Below are 19,959 nucleotides of genomic sequence, written 5' to 3' on the forward strand. Positions count from 1 at the left end.
GAGGATAAACTGAGCACAGCAAGTGGAAAACAAAACCTCAAGTTCGTGCTTGTACAGAAGGCGCTGTAGAAGGCTGGAGGTGTGGGGGCTTCGGGGGGGCGAAGGGCAGACCCAACAACAGGTTCTATCTTAGGTGCTGCCAGGTTCATTCCAATTGCTCAGAGTGTGGATTTCAGATATAATCCAAACAGAAGTGACAAAACCCAAAACCACAGGAGCAAACACTGGCTTTCAAGTGCTGTGGGAACAGAGACATTTGTTTAAGTAACCACTGTTTTAAAATTGCATACATAGTAACACCAAAATAAACAGCTTGCTACGCTGTTTATTTTAAGATACACAATAGTAATGTAAAGTGTGGCATGCCCCAGATCCGGGGAGCTGGAACATAATTTACAGTTGTAGAGGGCCCTAGGAGGACTCAGCTACACGCAGGGACTGTCTACTTCCTGATTAGATAACAGTGAAGGTCAGAACGCATTGCTTTTTATGCAGCTAAGAGCAAACAAGCCACCACAAAGCCCCTGCTCCTCCTGCTTGCTGTGAATTATGAATCAAGTCCTGTGGAGAGCAGGGTTTGCCAAGTCTCCTCTACAAAGCATGTATTAATCACAGGTCCTGAGGAAGGGTCAAGAACACAGCCTGACAAACCAGGGAATGAGCCTTGGCTTCCCCTCAGTCCTTTCCCTCCCTGATCTAAACACCGAAGAAGGAAAAGAAAGAGAAAAAAAAAAATCCTGAACATACACAAGCTGGTTGGGGTGCTGAAGCATATGTAAAACTGAACTCTAAGGAAAAACAGCTAGATCAAACAAACCTTAAGCATGATTAAAATAAGAACTCAATTTGTGGTTTATTTCAGCCAACTGAGTAGTGATCCCCCACCTCTTTTTTTGCTTCTCTTTTCCTCCTGCATCCAAGGGTTTAAGAAAACATTTTTAGGGTCTTTATTTTGGTCTCAACTCCAGTCTTTGACAGTGTTCTGGAGTGTTATTAGCAAAGACCTGCATTTCTAATATTACTCTTGGCATTCTGGTCTTTTTGCTTCATTTCATCACATCTTAAGTTAATTTGCCTCTTTGCCCTCACACTCATTGGCTGTGTCATGGACTAAAAATAGCTTTGAGTGTGTGGAGATTCCTCAGCCTGCTAAAGATGGAGCTTCCATATGATCCAGCAATTCCACTCCTAGGTATTTACCCAAAGGACACAGAATCATTAATTCAAAAGGGCACCTGCACCCCTATGTTTATAGCAGCACTGTTTACAATAGCTAAGCTATGGAAACAACCCAAATGCCCCAAAATAGATGACTGGATCAAGAAGATGTGGTGCATGTACACCATGGAATATTACTCAGCAATCAAAAAAGATAAACTCATGCAATTTGCAGCAACATGGAAGGAGCTGGAAGGGATCATGCTCAGCGAAATAAGCCAGAAAGAAAAAGAAAAATACCGGATGGTCTCACTCATAGCAGGAATTTAGAAAACCTAAATAAGGAACCAGGAAAAAGACTAATTATAATATAATAAAGTAAAAATCAAAATCAGCAAGCAACTATAAACCAGACACATGCTATAGGGGATGGGGGGGAGTGAGTAGGAGCAAAACAAGGGGGTGTAGGAATTGTATGGGGACTATAATCAAGAAGAAAATGCATATATTGTGCAAAAATGATGTAAAAATATATATAAAATAAAAAATGAAAAAGAAATAAAAACAGCTTTGATCTTTCCCACAAACAAAACCTCTATATTCCTGATTTTCTGAAACTTGGGTTTGTTCTGAAATATCATTTCCCTAAAAACCATCTGCTATAAATTGAACTGTATCCCCCTAAAATTCTTATGTTGAAGCCCTAACATGCATGTGTGGCTACATTTGTAGATAGAACTTCTAGGAGATGATTAAGGTGAAATGGGGTGATAAGGATGGAGTTCAAATCCCATAGGATTATTGGTCTTAGAAGACGGGGAATAGAGTCTTTCTCCAGGAACACAAACTGCAGAGAAGTCACATGAGGACACAGTGAGAACTCTGCCACCTGTAACCCCAGGAGAGAGGCCTCCCTAGGCACTAATACTGCCCACACCTTTATCTTGGAAGTTCCAGGCTCAAGATCTGTGAGAAAATAAATAAAATTCTGTTGTTGAAACCCTACCGTGCCCTTCTTATTTATGGCAGTCTCAGTTGAGTAAGACATAGTCCCACAGAAATCACCCATTTTTCCTTAACAGTTTCTCTGGAATCATGGAGGAGGCCAGACTATTCTCTCTCTTCTCTTTCCTCCCTTACTTCTGACCTAAGACTTTCCACCCACTTTTCTCATGAGGTTCACAGTATCTACTGTTATTCTTCTCCACCACTGTTACCAGAACAATGTTAACCACTATACCACCTCCACTTTCCCATATGACTTCTGTACGTGCTAGAACAATCTTCTCCACCCACTGCTTGCCTCCGGTCATGTGTCACCAAACAATGTCTCTGCAAAGGATGGACCACATATGTGGTGGAGATCCCAGTAGGCTACACCACAGCCTAGGTGTGTAGTAAGTAGGCTGTACCATCAAGGTTTGTATAATTACATTCTGTGATGTTTACACAACGATGAAATTGCCTACGGGTGCATTTCTCAGAATGTATCCCATTGTTAAGCAACCACGCATGACTGTAGTTTTGAAAGTTAAGACATGTATGACAAAGACCCTTGTAATAGCTAGCTTTCCTTAATTCCAATGGCATTCATCTCTACTTCACCAGCCCTGGATTTCATCAAGCAGAGATGTGGCATTTCCAAGATCACAAACTTTAAAAAAATGCTCCTTCCCTGCTTTTCTGTTCTCCCTTTTAATCTTCATCTGGACTTGCAACTCCCTCAGTGGGCCCCCTGTGTTCCCAGCGCACTACTGCACTTTATTAGCCTCCCAGTCAGCATGGCTTTTTATTAAAATAAAATTTATTGTCTTGTATTATAAACAGAAAATTTAGAACATACAGATAAATATAAGGAAGAAAGCAAAAAGTCATCCAGAGCTCACTGACCAAAGATAATTGCCATTAACATTTTTCATTTGTTGTTCTATGCATATATTCATGTATATTTATTTCCTTTTCTAATATTGGAATCATATCAAACATCCTGTCTGTTTTATTTCACCTAGCAATATACTGAGAGATTTTCCACATCTCAAATATTTTCAAAGATACAACTCTTATTGATTACATAGTTGTCCACAAAATACCTTTATAGTCTCTATAGTTAGAAATACAGGTGGTTTTCAAGGGTCATAAAGGATAAGAACATGTTTAGTTTTAAAATTCATCCTGTCAGCTTAAATTCCGTAAGTGGTAAGTCAACTTTTATTGTCTTTATTAAGGTAGCCTTGTATTTTCAACCTGGATAGTATTATACACTATTTATTTTTAGTTTTTCTTAATTTGATAGAAAACATTTTCTTGTTGATGTTTATTTAGTCGTTAACAACACAAAACATTTTTTTGGTATTTCTTCTTTTGTGAATGAACCTACTCATCTGTACCTTTTTGTCTGTTGCACAATTTTCCTTATTGATTTGTTCGACACTTTATTTATTAAGGACACTAATACTTTACATACCATTGTACATAATAGTTTGATGTTTGTGTTTACTTTGCTTTGTTGTTTTTTAACATTCAAAAGTTCTCAACTTTTTTATTTAATTAATTCTAGCATTATTTTAAAAATAATTCCTTTTCTTTTTTTCTGAAAGGATTTCACTAACAAAGAAATGAGAAATAGTTACATCTGCTTCAAAGAACTCAAATGTGGAACTAATTTTGATGGAGAAGTCTTTTTTTCAAAAAGAGTTAAACCATTATCCAGAAATCATATATTGAATTGTTTTTCCCTCAATTAACTTGAAATGATACTTTAAAAACTGATTCATTTCTCTATATATTTGGGTTCATTTGATAATTCACATTCTGTAATAAATGATCTGTCTGCCTGTTATGTTAGCCAGTGCCACACCCCTTAGTTTTATAATTTGTTTAAATGATCCTCAGTGCAAGGCTTTCTCATTTTCTTTTCTCAAAAATATCTTGACTTTTTTTAAAAAAGATTTTATTTATTTATGCATACAAGAACTAGGGCACAGGCCAGAAATGCAAGGGTGGGGTGGGGTAGGTGAGAGGATTCACCAGAGACAGAGTAGGGAGCAGAACAGGCAGATCTACTGAAATACACTGCTGAGGGGACCAGCGGGTGAGTCAGGAGAGGTCTGCTGTGCCATGTGGGTCACCTCCCTGGCTGGGGAGTGGACTCCTGCTGCAGTGGCTACAGATTGCTTTGTAGTGCTGATGCTTAACCCCTTGCGCCACCAGGGAGGCCCCAAATATCTTGACTCTTTACAATTGTTTCATCATTCAGATAAACTGTAGAATCATGATCTAGTCATGATCCAAGAAAAGAGTATCTCATTGGAATTTTGATTTAGTAGTCAGCCATTTCAAAGTTTTTCTCACTAAGACCATCCCTCTCCCCTGTGTTGTCCATCCCCAGACTCAGGTATTTTTTCTGTTGTCTGTTTTCACCTCTCATGCATCTGAGGTCCAGAGTTCTGCCTCAGAAAGGAGGAAATGGTATGCAGACAGGGCCTATTCCAGTCAGGCCCTCTTTGATCTGAGGCAGCACTTTTGTGCCTTCCCAGTTCACTCTCCAACACATTCAAAACCGTTCCTAGGCATCCAGTTAGAGAAGTTCTGTTCTGAACTCCCTCAACTTTCTTCTTACTCTTTACAAAATGTGTCATTCTCCCACCCACCTTTCGCCCTGTGCCCTGACTCCCATCTTCAGTGGCTTCCTCTTCCTGAACCTTGCATGACCCATTGTCTCCCTCCCCCACCTCCGTCTCTGCCCTGGATGTCCTCCCACTGCCAAGGCAACAGAGTCACCTCATGTACCTCCTCTGAAAAATGTTGCCACACCCACACAAGGTCCTCTTTCTTGCTTTGCTCCTTTCCAGCTTTGCCAGCTCACTTGTCAGCCATGGAATTCAAAGATGGACCTTGATCCCCAAGGGTCATATCCAAAGGTTTATATTTAGTCATTTTTGTCCTTGATCTTTCTACACAATCTTCTTCCTCTCCTTTGAAATTCCTCCTCCCTTCACATGATCTGATTATGCCACTAGTTTGATTTCCTTATCTCTGCTCATGACTTTCTCTCCTCCTCCCTTTAAATGTCCTCTTTAAAATGACTGTACCTTCTAGCCCTCTTACTCTGCACTCTCTTCCTTATTTATCTTGATTCAGTGCCATAAGCTCAAGCAGCACTTCTACTAAGACAGCCCCTATTTTTTAAAAAAGATTTATTTATTTATTTATGCAAGAACTGTGGTACAGGCCAGATTCGCAGGAGGGTGAGAGGATTCACCAGAGACAGAGCAGGGAACAGAACAGGTAGACTAATGAAATAATACTGCTGAGGGGAGCAGCGGGCGCTACAGGAGAGGTCTGCGGTGCTATGTGGGACCCTCGCCGGCCGGCGGGGATCGAGCCACTGCTGCAGAGGCTGCGGACAGCTTCACAGCACTGCACTCAACTGCCTGCACCACCAGGGGAGGCCCAACAGCCCCTATTTTTAAACTATAGTTCCATCCTTTCTAACTTCCACAGAGATTCCCCACACAGGTAGCTTGCTATGTGTCTAAACCTAGAACTTCAATATGCCTTTCCAAGCTTTCCTCATTATTCTCATATAGAATAATGTGAGCCTGATTTAACACTGGGATAGAATCTATCTTGGGGTTGGGGAGGATGCCACCCCTCTTTCTCTGCAATAAGGTAATTCTGTATCTCTCATAGGATTCATCTTTCTTCAGAGTGGGCTGTAAGATTGCCATTGTAGAGATGAGAAACTGCTCTACCCTACCCCTTGGCCAGGATAAAAAGTGGCAGGCTGGTGAACTGGTTAACTTCCAGGATAAAGAGTTTATGGACAAAGAACAAAGTTGTGCAAATCTCTAAGAGCTTGTTCCAAAGCTTTAGTCATACAAGTAAGGATAAGTTTATTGTGAGGTTAGTTTACTACCATCCAGTTCTTCCTCCTAAGTTTGGTTTCATAAACATCAAAATTACTTTCACTCATGAGGCCACTTAAATGGTGCCACAGTAAAGGATTCATAGATCCTTTGCCCTTTCCTGGCATGTACCATGCTAGCTGTAGGATGTGATCCTCATTCCAAACACTCTGAGAACAAGTACAATAATTTTCTATTAAGAGTGTTTCACCCATAACCAAGTCTAGGTTTCATGGAGCTAAAATAGAACAAATTAATTAGGTGAATTGTATGAAAGCATTAGTGAATACAATTTATATTTGCATTATATTCTGCTTTTTTCAAAGGGCTATTTCTAATTTTAGCTAGCCCTCAACAGGACAAGGTGAAAGACCACCACTCAGAAATTAAATGACTTGCTCAAGATAACTCAGGGAGCAAAAGGCTGTACTAAGATCCTAACTCTGCTGCCTCTGGCATATATACCATATAGTCTTATAAGACAGAAATTTCATTGTCCTTGGTCTAAGTGTTTGTTTTTGTAACAAACGAAGAATTAATAGATTGTCCTCGCTGACTAAAGTTAGGAAAAGCACTGATTCTTTTTATGAATTATGGTACTTCTAATGTCTGCTCCAGTCATGCCCAACCACAGATACAGGAGAATTTAAGCAAAGCCCCCTTTCTATCCCACTGATTACACATACATTTCAGACAAGTAGGTGAGTATTCGGGCTAGACATTGACAAAAGAGTACAAGTACAAAAGGAAAAGACCAGTGGGAACTAAATTACTATTCTTGAAACTTTGTAAAAATATTTTAACATATATACAACACATACATATATACGTGTGTGTGTGTGTTTGTGTAATTTCAAATTGCTTTGAAAGGACTCCCAGATGGGTTACAAAAGTCATATCAAAAACTGGTGCCATTCCACATGTCATAGTTGATTATCACTTAAGTGTTTTAAGTGAGCACAAAAGCTTCAGGATTTTGCAATAAAAGGGGTCTTCATCAAAGTGCCATCAAGCAGTTGGTGGGATTTTGTCACCACATCAAACTTATGTTTCTCAGAAAAACTAAATCCAAAACCTGAATTGAACCTATAATTGACTAATAATGATCTCATATTGCCTATTCTTACTTGCCACTCTTTTTAAATTCACTATGAGGCAAGGTTTAAAACAAGAGTAACGACCTATGAGCGTCCTGCAGGTATCTTGAAATGCTGAAACGGAACCTATAACTTTTCACCATGGGGGAAAAAAATCAGGCTGCTTTGACAGGAGTTCCAACTTGTCACGGAACCTACGGGAATAATCCAGTGTTCAACTCTTCAATTGCTGAAAGCCTTTTTCTATTTGAAAGACGAGGGTAGCACCACCCCCAGTCCATTTGGGTTGTTTATTGTCGGCCTATGACAGTGTCACACCATGCATCCTGGGTAAGAAATCAGCCGTCTTGCAATTCTAGAAGGACCAGAGTCATGGGATTTTCCAAAATTATTAGTCATGGAAATGCCAGATGTTTCCAAGTCAAGATTCATTCTCGAATATATGTGATATAGGAGAATGATGCAAGATGTAGAATTGCAAGAATGATGCAGAGAATTCTACTAGACAGTCGTATTAAAATGTGATAACAGAGGAATTAAAATTAACAGCAGCAATAAAGTTTGGTGCTGGGATGAACAAGGGTAGAACTTCAGAATCTGGCTGTTAGGCAAATCAGGTATCAGGAAATTGGGGGGCAGGATGGCTAGAGGAGGGCTGATTAGTGGCTCATGTTAATTTTCTATAAAGCTCAGAATAACTAGATAATAACATTGCCTTCAATAGTTGTCATCCTAGAATCCCATAATAATAATCTCTTGAGTTGTAATTTTTCTTTTTTGTGGACAATCAAGTCAGATTCAACAAATATTCATGTTATCTATTATAACCAAGAAGTAAAACTATAGTTTAAGAAAAATTATCTGCCATTATAGTGTGACTTGACAACTTATCCACTATTAGATAAAAACAACTTAAATTAGTTCTGGCAGATTTGGGACTTGGCAGTTCAAAATATGAATAGCAAATGTAAAAAGCATGAAAATGGCATTACTATTATGTTTTAAGAGGATAATACACCTTTAAAGGGTGCCAGTGATTACTTTGCATACTGTAAACAACTGCTGCCAATCAATTTAGAAAGTGGTATGCAGCACATCAATGTAATAATTCCATTCAACCAACCTAATGCTTCCTACCCAAGTCACTATTTCCTAACAGGAGCCGTGAGGCAGGATTGATATCTTTACACTTCATAATCTGTTGCAAATTACAAAACAGACTATAGCACGAGAAGACAGGGCATTTCTAGGAGACCTCTGAAATCTGTAACTGTCTCTGAAATCAAAATTACTCCTGAATGTTCAGGCCATTGTATGTCCCTCTCCCGCAGGAAAGTGGAGGGGCCGCCCATGTTCTCATATCCAGTTCAGTTGGCCTTTAATTACCAGTAACTTTATTTCTCCACAGAATATACTCACAAACTGTGGTCATGTGGAATGAAGAGATGAAAATTTTCTCTATCATCTGAATGAATATTCAGGGATTTCACTAAACAGCATTTAATGACACTCTATTCTTGGAGTTTTTAAATAGCTGAATATTCAGATATGCACATGCTTTCTATTTTCTTTTATTCAAAGGTCCTTAATTCTCCATCTCCTTGAATTCTTTCACGTATTTTTAAACAATTATACCTAGAGTGATATTTTATGAAACTGGGTGCTAAACTTTGAGCTAATAATTATTTTAGTTTCTTTCTGATGGTAATTTAATAAGCATTTCATTCTTCATGCTTCAGTCTTCTTACTCGGTTACTTATTTTTAAAATGTGTCTGTCAGCTAGTTGCTAATAATCTGGGACTGAATTTTCTTGATCTCTTTCAAGTGAACTTTATCATAAGTGGGATTGTCTGATGTACTTTTGAAATATCTTGACCAGATGTTTTTGCATGGAGAACACCACACATCTCCTCACCCCCTGAATGGTCATTTCCACCGACACTGTACTGGAGACTTTACCTCAAAGTCATGTGGACAAAAGAGCACCTCCGGCTTTCACATGCAGAATCCCCCCTTGTAATCCAATTCTAAACACCAGGTTGGGACTACAAGTAAAAGGTTATGACACAGCAGCATGCAATTTATTTTTTTTCCTCAAGAGCGACTAAGTAAATTTAGTTGCAATTTTATTTCTTGTGGAGGAGTTTCTAGGATTCAACACAACATTAAATTTTTGGCCTGTCTCTTTAATTTGAGAAATTGTAAAAACGACGACAGATGGCATGCAGAATTGACTTATGTCCTCTATTCTTTCTGAAGAAGGGAGAGCACAGAAACTTTGATAAAGGCAGAAGCTACAGCGTGCAGGTTGCTATTAAAATTATCTAGTGGTGCCTTGGACAGTTAGGATCAGAATGTTTGGGATTTCTGTTTTAGACAGTTTCAACCCAAGCAAAGCTATCCGCAGGCTCCTCTGGAAAACGTAGCCCCAACCTTCAGCAACCCCCTGTCCCAATGAGGCCATGATGGATCTGAACCTCAGCAACCTTTGAAACTGCCACTCTTCCCACCCAAATCTGCCACCCCCCACCCACCCCTCAAAATTTTTATGAAATGGGAAGAATACTCAAGCTCACAGTTAATTGGAAACATTGCAAGGGAAGAGGAATGCTTAGGATAGCATGTCCACGGGAAAATAAATCACCCCACATTGTTATTTAATGCATTGTGACATCATTTCCTGAAATTAAACAGAGATGACACCAATTCAGACGATCTCCAGTATAGGGTTCCATTCAAATAATTCACAGATGTTTTTTCCTGGCAAGCAGAAAAACAATGCAAAGGCTAAGGCTAGGGGCGGCCTCGCTACGCTGCGTGTGTGCGGGAAGCTCTCTCTGCTGGTTGTTTTTCAGCAGTGTGCTCTGCATATGCGTTTCCACACAAGACTGCTCAGCCCACGAGCCCCGCTTGTATTCAGTGCACATCTGTATCTCTGAATGTGAGAAAGGCCATCTCTCACTGTATAAGTGAGGGCAACATTTTATATTTGGTATTAATTTGGCCTATAGCGATTAGTATTAAGTAGACCGATCTCAGAATCGTGAAGGCACTAATTTTCCAAGTAGCAATAACTAATGTCCATGAAATACTGTTTCGATTAACCATTCAAGGTCCTTAAAAAGATGTCTAATGATGGAAATTATCACAGTGTCTCCATGGATACCCTGTGGAAATGGACAAGTGGAGAAATTGGGGTAGAGATGAATGAGGTGCCAGCGCGATACCGCTCACCCTTGCTGACTTTGTGAGGTCTCGGGGGCCACAAGCAACTGCAAACCCGAATAAAAGACCAAAATGCACAATATCTGCGTAGCCCAGCTGACAAACCGACTACACGACTTGACCCGCACAGCCACCAACCAGTCATTCTGTAGGTGACCCAGCCTGAATGGCTTACCTAAGGTCACAGAGCTCAAACCCAAGCCTTCTAACTTCACATTCAGTCACCCCTTTAAAAAAACAAAACAAAACAAAACATACTATGCTGTCCCCAGAGAGACTGAGGAAGCTGCAAACTCTAGATTCTGTTGATATACTGGAGCCTTTATGGTGAAGAGAGCATTCTCAACCAAACACAGCCCCTCCTCCGCCCCTCCCCTCCCAGGCATTCGGAGCTTTTCCACAACCAGTTTCTTCTTTCAGGCTCCCACACCCTCTGAGAAGGCCCCCTGGGCTGCCCCCACCTTTCCACAGGGCTCTCTGATTCACCACCAGCATGACTGAGTAGTCTTCAATGGTTTATGTGGCTCCAGAAGGTGGAGTTTAGACTATGTTTTCTCCTACTGAGAGGCATTTGGAACTTCTTTAGCAAAACCCAGTCTCCCCATCACTCTTACACAGTCCTGGGAAAACATGTAATCATTCTGGTTGCCCAGTTCCATTGCTGAAAGCTTCCTGCCAACCATTCAACTACTTTAAAATAAGAATTATGGTTACTTGATATTATGTACTTGCTATAGAAACTGGGGTATGGGGCTGAATGTTTTATATTATTTTATTTGATGTCTGCAAAACCCTTATGGGATAGTTCAAGAGTTATCCCCATTCTACAGATACGAAAAAATGAGGCTTCCAGAAGGCTGCTGCTCAAAATGATATTAAAAAAAAAAATATCGTGTGACAGGTTCCAGGCCTGTGCTATTAACCTTGATACTGTGTTGGTTCACTTAAGAAATGAAGCCATCTGGAGGTACACAAAACGAAGAGAAGCAGTTAAAAGACAAAAATACTCAAAGCCTCTGTGTGTGTGTATGTGTACACACACATTACAATAAAATATTTAAGATGACTCAGTTTACTGTCATCTGGTCCTGATGAGCTCACTGGTGAAGAGATTTACGTGTTTCTGTAACTTGGGTACATGGTTTCTGTACTTTAAAACATTTTCATCACCACTGACTTTTACAAAACGTCATTTTAAAAAAACTCTACTAGGCAAGGAGTGAAACAAGTAAACACCTGAGAAGTTTCATCCTATTCCTCATCACCAGAGATGGAGAGGAGACAAAGTATTTTGCCATATAGAACAGGAGTTTTTAAAACCTGCAATTTCAAGAAGGTGGCATGATATTAGATCAGTTTTAAGTAAATTTGCTGTTGATTCTGTACACAGATCTTTGAAAGAAGTCCCACCTCCTCTAAGTGTGAGCTTTATTTTTTTTTAAGAAGATTTATTCATGCATACACGAACTGGGGTACAGGCTAGATGTGCGAGAGGGCGAGGGGATTCACCAGAGACAGAGTGGGGAGTAGAACAGGCAGACTGACTGAAATACACTGCTGAGGGAAGCAGCGGGCGAGACAGGAGAGGTCTGCCACACCCCGTGGGTATCTCCCTGGCCGGCCGGGATCGAACCCACTCTGCAGAGGCTGTGGCCAGCTTCACAGCCACAGCGCTGCGCTCAATAGCCTGCACCACCAGGGAGGCCCTAAGTGTGAGCTTTATCCCTATGCTTTCAAATAAGAAAACTTCTAGTTGGAAACTGGTATGAGCAAGCGGTGTCTTTGTGTGCGAGCACTTCCTGTTTGCATTCCATGATCAAATATATTCTTTGCAGCACAACTAGGGGAGCTCTTGAAGGTGCAAGTGGACATGCCTGAGAGCCTAATTGAGCACACTAAGGGCTTCTTGGCGTGGAGGAGTTTTTCATGGTTATGAATAAATTGTCAGCCTGGGTATTATTTCTTGCTGTTTCTTTCTTTAACTATCTTTGAAGTCAAATAAAAACAGTTGTAATGGCAGGCTTACTTTTTATGATATCATAATCTCCATGTGTTAGTGAAAGGAAATAGACTTCCCTCAGATTTCCCCAAGTTTTTGCCATTGACCATGTTCCAGCAAAAGCATATACATTTCCAACAGATTCTTTCTTCACTTCTCACTGGATCCTGAGTCTGTGAAGCCAAGCAGAGCCATCAACCACTAGAAGAAGGGTTAATGACAAATACAATGTTTTTGCTAGCTGAAGTTCTAAAACCTATATGTGTGTGTGTGTGTGTGTAACATATATAATATATATAATCTGCATATGTATTATATATTAGGTACATATATATATATATAAAAATTCATTTCCTCAAAGTTGTGAGTTTTTTAAAGGACATTTGGGAAATCAGAAGCTAGGAGCTAGAAATTTACTTAGCTTCAGATTAGGCGAACGCAGTGCCTAACTCTGAAGATGATAATTCCTCAATTCATCAAATTGCCTGTTTTTTAAAGTGCCATCTTGGAGTTAAATATTTTCCTCAATATGATCAATTAGCTGCAAGTTTTTTACCTTTTCCCCTAATGTTGGCGGTGCACAGGAATTTGAGAGATTGTTTTAACTGTTACAGTTGTAGTGGAACTTGTTCTTCCAAGAAAACTGAAGGTTAATGATTTTTGTCATATTGAGACTAAGACTTAACAATTGCTACAGTTAGCCTTTGTTGAGGTGGGGTTCTTTTTTCTCTGGGCCTTTTGAGGTATTCAGAATAGGTGACAATAGCTTGCAGTTGAGAACATATGTAGAGAGACCCCTGTGGCTTATTGGAAAAAGTTGCTCCATGCTGGTTGGGTGTTTGGAAAAAAAAATACAACCAGAGTTCTTTTATGTTCTGCTCGTTAATGAATGCATGAATGTCAAAATGGGCCAATGGCCCATTCAGGGGGCAAAGCCTTAGCAGCCCCCTTCTTTAAGAACACATCCTGAGATGCAAAATACATTTGCTTAACAAATTAAAATAATGAGATAATTCAATTAGCTTCTTTTTTAAAAAAAGAAAGAAAAAAAGGGTACATCAGGGATTATTGTAATACAAGAACAGGTCATACTGCACAAAGGGGAACAAACCAGTTTGAAATAATGTTAAAGAGACTAATAATGGAGGAATGCACATTGAATCATGCACTTGTAAAGAAATTTACATGAAATAATAATTTAGCCTACATCTATTTTCAGTGAGCGAGAGCCAACATTTCACTTTGAAAGTTGAAATTAATTAAATGACAGAAAAAAATATAGTGGGGCATCTCTATTTCCAAGGACTTCCTCATGCCTGTTAGTGCATGTAAGAAAAGAAGTCTAAATTAACATGTCACTAGTTAGGGGTCTCTATTCTTGGTTTCTGAGCTCAGAATTATAGCCGAGTAAATCTCTCAGCTCATTAAAGATTGGAAAGTAAAAGTTTTACAGGACCATCCGCATCAAAGTTACTGAACCTCTTCTCTGCAGTTGGGGTGAAGTCTGGATGAGGGAAAAACAAATTCAAAGAGAAAGCCGAGGAGGGTTTCCGAGAGATACGGGGGAGGTGCAGAAAAAGGCAGGGGAGGGGCGCAGAGAGAGAGAGATTGCGAGACAAAGGCCGTGAGAGAAAGCAATGAAAGGGGCATGTTGTGAAGGGACAGTCATGGGGAGGGGAAAAACAGAGCGCACAGAGGAAGGTAAAAAGATATGGGGGGAGGAGAAGCAAGGAGGCTGGCCAGAGCCGTGCCCAGACTGAATGTTTCTGGGTAGAACCAAAACATCTGAGGGCCGGGAAGGAGCCTGCTGACATGTCCCTGTCCTTTGAAAAAATCGGGGAAATGGAAGGTCCAGAAAACTTAATGGACTTCACTGAAGTTCAGCCAGGACAGAGAAAAACCGAACCTGAAATGCCGGTTTCCCGACTCCTCAGCTCTGGCTATTTGAGTCTTCTCTCCCCACTCTCAGGACAGGCATTAATTAAATCTTTGGTTGGACAGAGAATTCTGCACAAAGCCTCATGTACACTGAACTAGATGAAAGCACTTTCGGGGTGGGGATAAGTTGATTTGTAGCACCTGGCAGAGCAGAGCACAGCGAGCGCCTGGGAATCACCGGCCACCCGCCATGGCTCACCAGCGGCCAGGGCACGTGGTGGGTGCATCCGGGACTGGCACAGGACAGGGCAGGAGGTCCAGCCAGGGCTCCGGGCACGCCCTTGGAATATTCAACTCACAGAACATGGGCAGCAAAAGTGAGCTGATTGCAAAAGGGTGCAAAGCCTGTCTGGATTCAGAAAGGTTGGACTGCAGGAAGTTCTACAGCAAGTAAAGAAAACCGCCTTGGCTTCTCCACAACCTCCCGTGGACACTATATGGATGGCAGAGAGGCTAATATTAATATGCAACTGTTCAAGGTGCTAATACTTGTAGCAAATTCATCACCAAGGGCTGGGGACAAAGAAAACATGGGTGCTGATGGCAGGTAGACCTGGAGGTCCTTCCTGGGCCTCAGTTTCTTCATTTATAAACAGAATATTCTCTAAGGTTCGTCTCTTTTGTGGTTTGGGTTTTGATCACTGAGGGGTGGAAAACACGGAGATGTTTGCGTGGAAGGCCACTGTCGAACTCTATTTCTGACAGAGACAGGACGAGCATGAGGGAGACGGAGGGAGGGAACCAAACAGGTAAGCGGCGGGCACCGCCGTGTTCCTGCCACCCCTCCTCGACTACCCTCCTTTCTTAGTTGCTACTCTAACCAAACAAACCTTCAGTTAAAAATGAGAAACCCCTCCCCTCACCTCACTCGACTTCCAAATTAAAAACATTTTACAGGTTAGTAAATCTCCAGCTGAGGTGATGTAGCAAAGAACAGCTGTGAAGTAATTTTGATAATGATGAGAATAATAACCACATAGCAAGGTTCAGGGCTTTGCTGTTGCAGCTTCAGTGCCCCTGAATAGATAAAAGTGATTAAATACTCCTGATTATCCCTGACCAATATGTAATGGATTTACAGCCCTTTCAATTAGTCAGTATTTGCTTAGGACTCATTATTTTGTCTTTGGTTAAGTAATCAGCCCAGAGACCGCATGTTCTGTCTAATTCCTCTGAGCCGAGTCAGTGCAGGGCCCTGACCTTTGAAATGGCCGTAGCTGCAAGGCAAGAATAACCACTACCACGGCAGCCTGGCCTCCTTGGTTCTCCCAGCTAATCCTGACACCACAGGCCGGATCGATACACCTTCGTTTGCTACTAATGTCCTTACATCAAAATGGCCGATTTAGGAATGTGAATCCATCACTTGGCCCTCCCCCTCCATCGCTCCACCCCTTGCCCTTTGTAGCTCAGCTAGAATCGCAAGCCAGCAGCCACCACCATAAATAAAAGTGGAACCTTGTCCTGGACCCATGACACTGTAACTAATGTCATTCAGCATGGCAACACACGAGTTGGAGCATCAAAGAGGACCTTCAGCTTTCAATGTGCTACTCTATTTTTAAGCATTAGCCTAAATAGAATGGCCTGAAAACAATATCATAGCAAGAAACAGCTTCGGGAATCCTTACCGCTTTCCTAGATTTCCAAGTGAACAGTAAAGTACGAGCGCCTGGCTCTCTGTAAAAATATATTGAGATATTCTTTCTTTTTTTTTTTTTTTGGTCCAGGAAGGTCTTAGAGGTGACAGTGTACACCGACAAGCAAAATCCATAGCATACAGGGGGATAGAGACAAATTGTGACTTTAAACAACGTTGCACATAGTTGATCTTTTCCCAGAAGTGAACAGGGTTAGCTCATAAGATAATGGTCTTGAATAGCTACAAAAGAATCTTTCATTTCCACTTTAAGAACAAAGGCATGACAGCACCTAAACCCCTTATGCGTTTGGCACATAAACACACAACATGTTTGCAAGCTGCTTAGAAATCACAAATTTGCTCGCATTTACTGTTCAGGGTCCTAGAGCATTTGGAATGAGGTCCGCTCCTGGACTATGAAGACAAAAAATCTGCTCCTTCCTATGGGGTGTTCTTGGATGGTGAGAACTGATCATACTGCAACAGCGCTGTTAGCCACCCCACTTCAAGGAAGGGACAACAGGCACCTTATTTTTAAATCTCTAGATGTGCCCCGTGATTACTAGCAAGAAGTAAGCAAAACAACACAACTTTTAAAAATTTCTCTTTCATCTTGACTTACTGTGAGATGCTGGAAGAGCCACGCTCTCATGATATTTGTTGCTACTTTGGGGAAAATGCCTCTTTTCTTCTGGCGTTTTTTGTCCTTGTCTGGATCATCATCGTCACCTGTGCCAGGTGAAGCTACACTGTTGTCTAAACCATCCCCTAGTAGAAAGAAACGAAAATACATTAGCGAAAACACCGAACGGGTGCCAACAACAATGTGCAGCTAATGATGAGCTCAGCTAAGCTTGTTGAAAGAAATCCATTAAGCGGGTATATTCTCTTTCATTAAAGTATAATTGGAGACACAAATATGTAAAAGACAAAATTAAACCAGGGCTCTTCAAATGTTAATTTTGTGTGTCTCACACTCGCCCATATCATTAATTCAATTATAATTGTGCGCTTGACACAGTGCAGTAGCTCTTTGTCAATTATGGACTCCAATGTGGGAAAACCGCCATCAGAAAACCCATTCGGTGGAAATGCATCCCCATGCCCGTAGTGAACACATACTGTAGGGTAATCAAGTTAAATGTTCTGTAGTCTATATATTCTAGGCTGCCTGCATAGGTGACAGTAACTGTGTCACTGTTCATTGCACATAACACACTGCCTGCTCAGACCTTCCTAGAACTGTCACCTCCTAAGCACGCACACTCACACACTCCTCAGATGACCCGGCACTCAGCATTTGCATGACATGAAAACTTTTAGCCCTCTGCACCACTGATCATTATCATTAAAAAAAAAAAAAAAAAAAAGGATACACATCAAGGTAGGGTGCTCACTTAATCAGAAGTTTCTATCAACATCTTTCTCTTCTGTGCTTTTCTCTGGCATTAATTGTGCATTAGCAAAAATCATTTACTTTTAACAGTCATAGTTATTTTTTCTTGCCCTCCAGCAAAAATGCCTTGAAAGCCTGCCTGGAGGGCATCTAAATTATGTATCTGAAAAACTCTTCTGGCAAGGCATTGCAGGACCCCTACTTTCTTAAAATTCATATGAGCACGTCTCCCTGTTTTTGGGAAGGCATCAATCAAGAGCAGCAATATATGCCATATCCCTACATTAATATTTGAACTAATAACTTTAAAAAAAGGAAAGAAACAAGATCCGACTTGTGGCATAATCAAATGCAAAATAAATGAAGAATACGGGGACAGCACTGGAGCTTTATAGATGGCTGTGTTTTCCTTGCACATCATTAGCCTGGAGCCACACGAAAGAGGAAAACAGAGAAGTGGAGAGTTTATGCTCCCTGCTGGTGTTTAAGAAGCCGGGGTCCTGGAAGGACATCTGGGAATTGCGCTGAGATGGGGGTTTTTGTAATTTAAGAATAGACATTCATTAGCAGTAAATGCCATAAATCCCATGCTAAGTAAAAACCTTGTCCAAGAAAGCCTAAAACAATAAACTCTGTGCTCAATGTAGCCTGAGCTAGCCGCTCCAGAGCTTCCCGGGGAATGCTCGAGATCCACCAGCTCGTTTCCAGACCCACTCCCTCCTCTCGGATTGGGCCACAGCACAGACATCCGGCCCACTGGGCCCCTCGGTCTTCAAACTTCTGGGTTTGCTCCATGGGCTTCCTTGTACCTGTTCTTTTCCTTTCTCACAGGGAAAAAAAAAAAAAAAACCCTCAACCTTCTTTGACCAGAGAAGCAGAAAAGCCACAGCAAAGAGCTAGCAGATTAATTTTATTGACATTTCCATTTTCACTGCAATGCGATACCCTCCATCACATGGAAGAGATGACCCTCACTATTTACAGACTGACAGGCCACTTCATTACAACCACCCTGCCCCAAGGCAAAGCAGCTCCCTTCCATCTGCCCAAACACTAGAGCATGACCCCGAAGTTGCTGTTCTCTTTTTCTTTGCCGTCTGTTATGACAAAAAAAAAAAAAGGAGTGAGTCAGAGGGACCCCCAAATAGTGAAAGGACTAATCAGAATACATGGAAACAAAAGGTATTTAACTTTTTGAATACTGGGTGTATGGACTCTGATCTTCACATACACACCCATGTACACTGGGGGGAGGGTCACTTGTACAAGGACACACACACACACACATACACATACACACTCAAGCAGGGACATGCGTGCTCACTTTCCATCGTGCCAAGGAACTGCTGCAAGGCAAATTCTCACCCACACTAATGGCTTCTGACTGCTCCTTGGCAACCCTAGCATTTTAACCTGGGTGGATGTGCTCTCCAAAATACAGACACCGGAGCCATCTCATCAGCTGTTCATGTGACACAGATGGAGAGTGGCTATTAGGAGCCAGGCAGTGGGCCTTGGGGATCTGAGGTGCTGTTCTGTAGCCTGAGGCAATTTTGAAAAGCAGTACCCTGAGATGAGGAAAAAAAAAAATCCACACTGCAAGTGCAAGTTTGAAGTCAGTCAGTCTGTCTGTCTACAACCCTGGATAAAGATATCTTTGTCTCTTAATATGAACTCTATGTGGGCTAGCTGGATATACATTTCAGATAATGTATGTGTGGAATGACTTTTCCTTCAATGTCTTCCAAATATAAAAACACACGCTGTAAACAATGCCTGTGTGTATATATTTCTTCCTAAGCACATATGGTTTCTGTGTATATGTTTAAGCTGAAATTGTCAGGATTTTGTTAAAATATCATTTAGCTTTTTTGATAGATTTTTGAATATACTTATTTTAAAAGGTTAATGGCTTAATTGAAGGAAGTGCAATGGAAAAAGGCATTTGCCTTTTTAACCCAATCAATGGCCTTAAAAATGAGAGACAGCATCTCCACAGCATTTTTCTCTTGCTGAAACGCAAAGAGGACCCAGAACACCTTCAAACTCTGTGATTCACTAGATTTAGCTCAAGACAAAAAATATATAACTGCATTGGGTGTCCTTTGATGGCTGGCTTAAACTGGAGGAGACAGGACCATTACATGAACTTTACTATAAGACAGTCTATTTTATATAAATACTGTAAAAAGATTTACATTCGGGTCTAGTATAACAAATAACTGGAAAGGGAAATGTGCCATCTTCATATCATTAACCAGATTTCTTAATTAGTATTAGTGTTTATACCTCTATAAAAGAGGAATTTTCTTCTCCAAATACACAATACCATAGGTTTTTCTTCCCGTGGATTGTGAACCAACTTCCGCATAAAGGACTAACCAACAGCAGGAAGAAAATGCAACTGTGTGATTTGAGACCTAAAATAAAATTGCTTTTTTTTTTTAAAGTCTTAAAGTGGATATTGTCTTGTTTTAAGGCTGAGGGTATACGTGTATGTGTGTGTGTGTACATGTAAGATAGTTGACAATACTCGGCACCTGTGCAAAATGAGTGTCCGTGCCGAAAACGGCGTGTATACCAGCACTCATGCATG

At 40.9% G+C, this 19,959-nt stretch overlaps 1 protein-coding gene across 2 annotated transcripts in view; it reads right to left on the reverse strand.

Annotated features, from left to right (window-relative positions):
- The window catches only part of MEIS2 (Meis homeobox 2), a 208,339-nt gene that overhangs the window by 125,662 nt on the left and 62,718 nt on the right, over nucleotides 1–19,959 (reverse strand). For both annotated transcript variants that reach the window (XM_037502181.1, XM_037502179.2), the window contains exon 8: nucleotides 16,590–16,735. In XM_037502181.1, the coding sequence (XP_037358078.1) occupies nucleotides 16,590–16,735 (146 nt within the window). The remainder of the gene's footprint in view (nucleotides 1–16,589; nucleotides 16,736–19,959) is intronic.

This window comes from Talpa occidentalis, unplaced genomic scaffold (assembly GCF_014898055.3).
Source record: "Talpa occidentalis isolate TD23 unplaced genomic scaffold, MPIMG_talOcc4v2.1 talOcc4.11, whole genome shotgun sequence".
Lineage (NCBI taxonomy): Eukaryota > Metazoa > Chordata > Mammalia > Eulipotyphla > Talpidae > Talpa > Talpa occidentalis.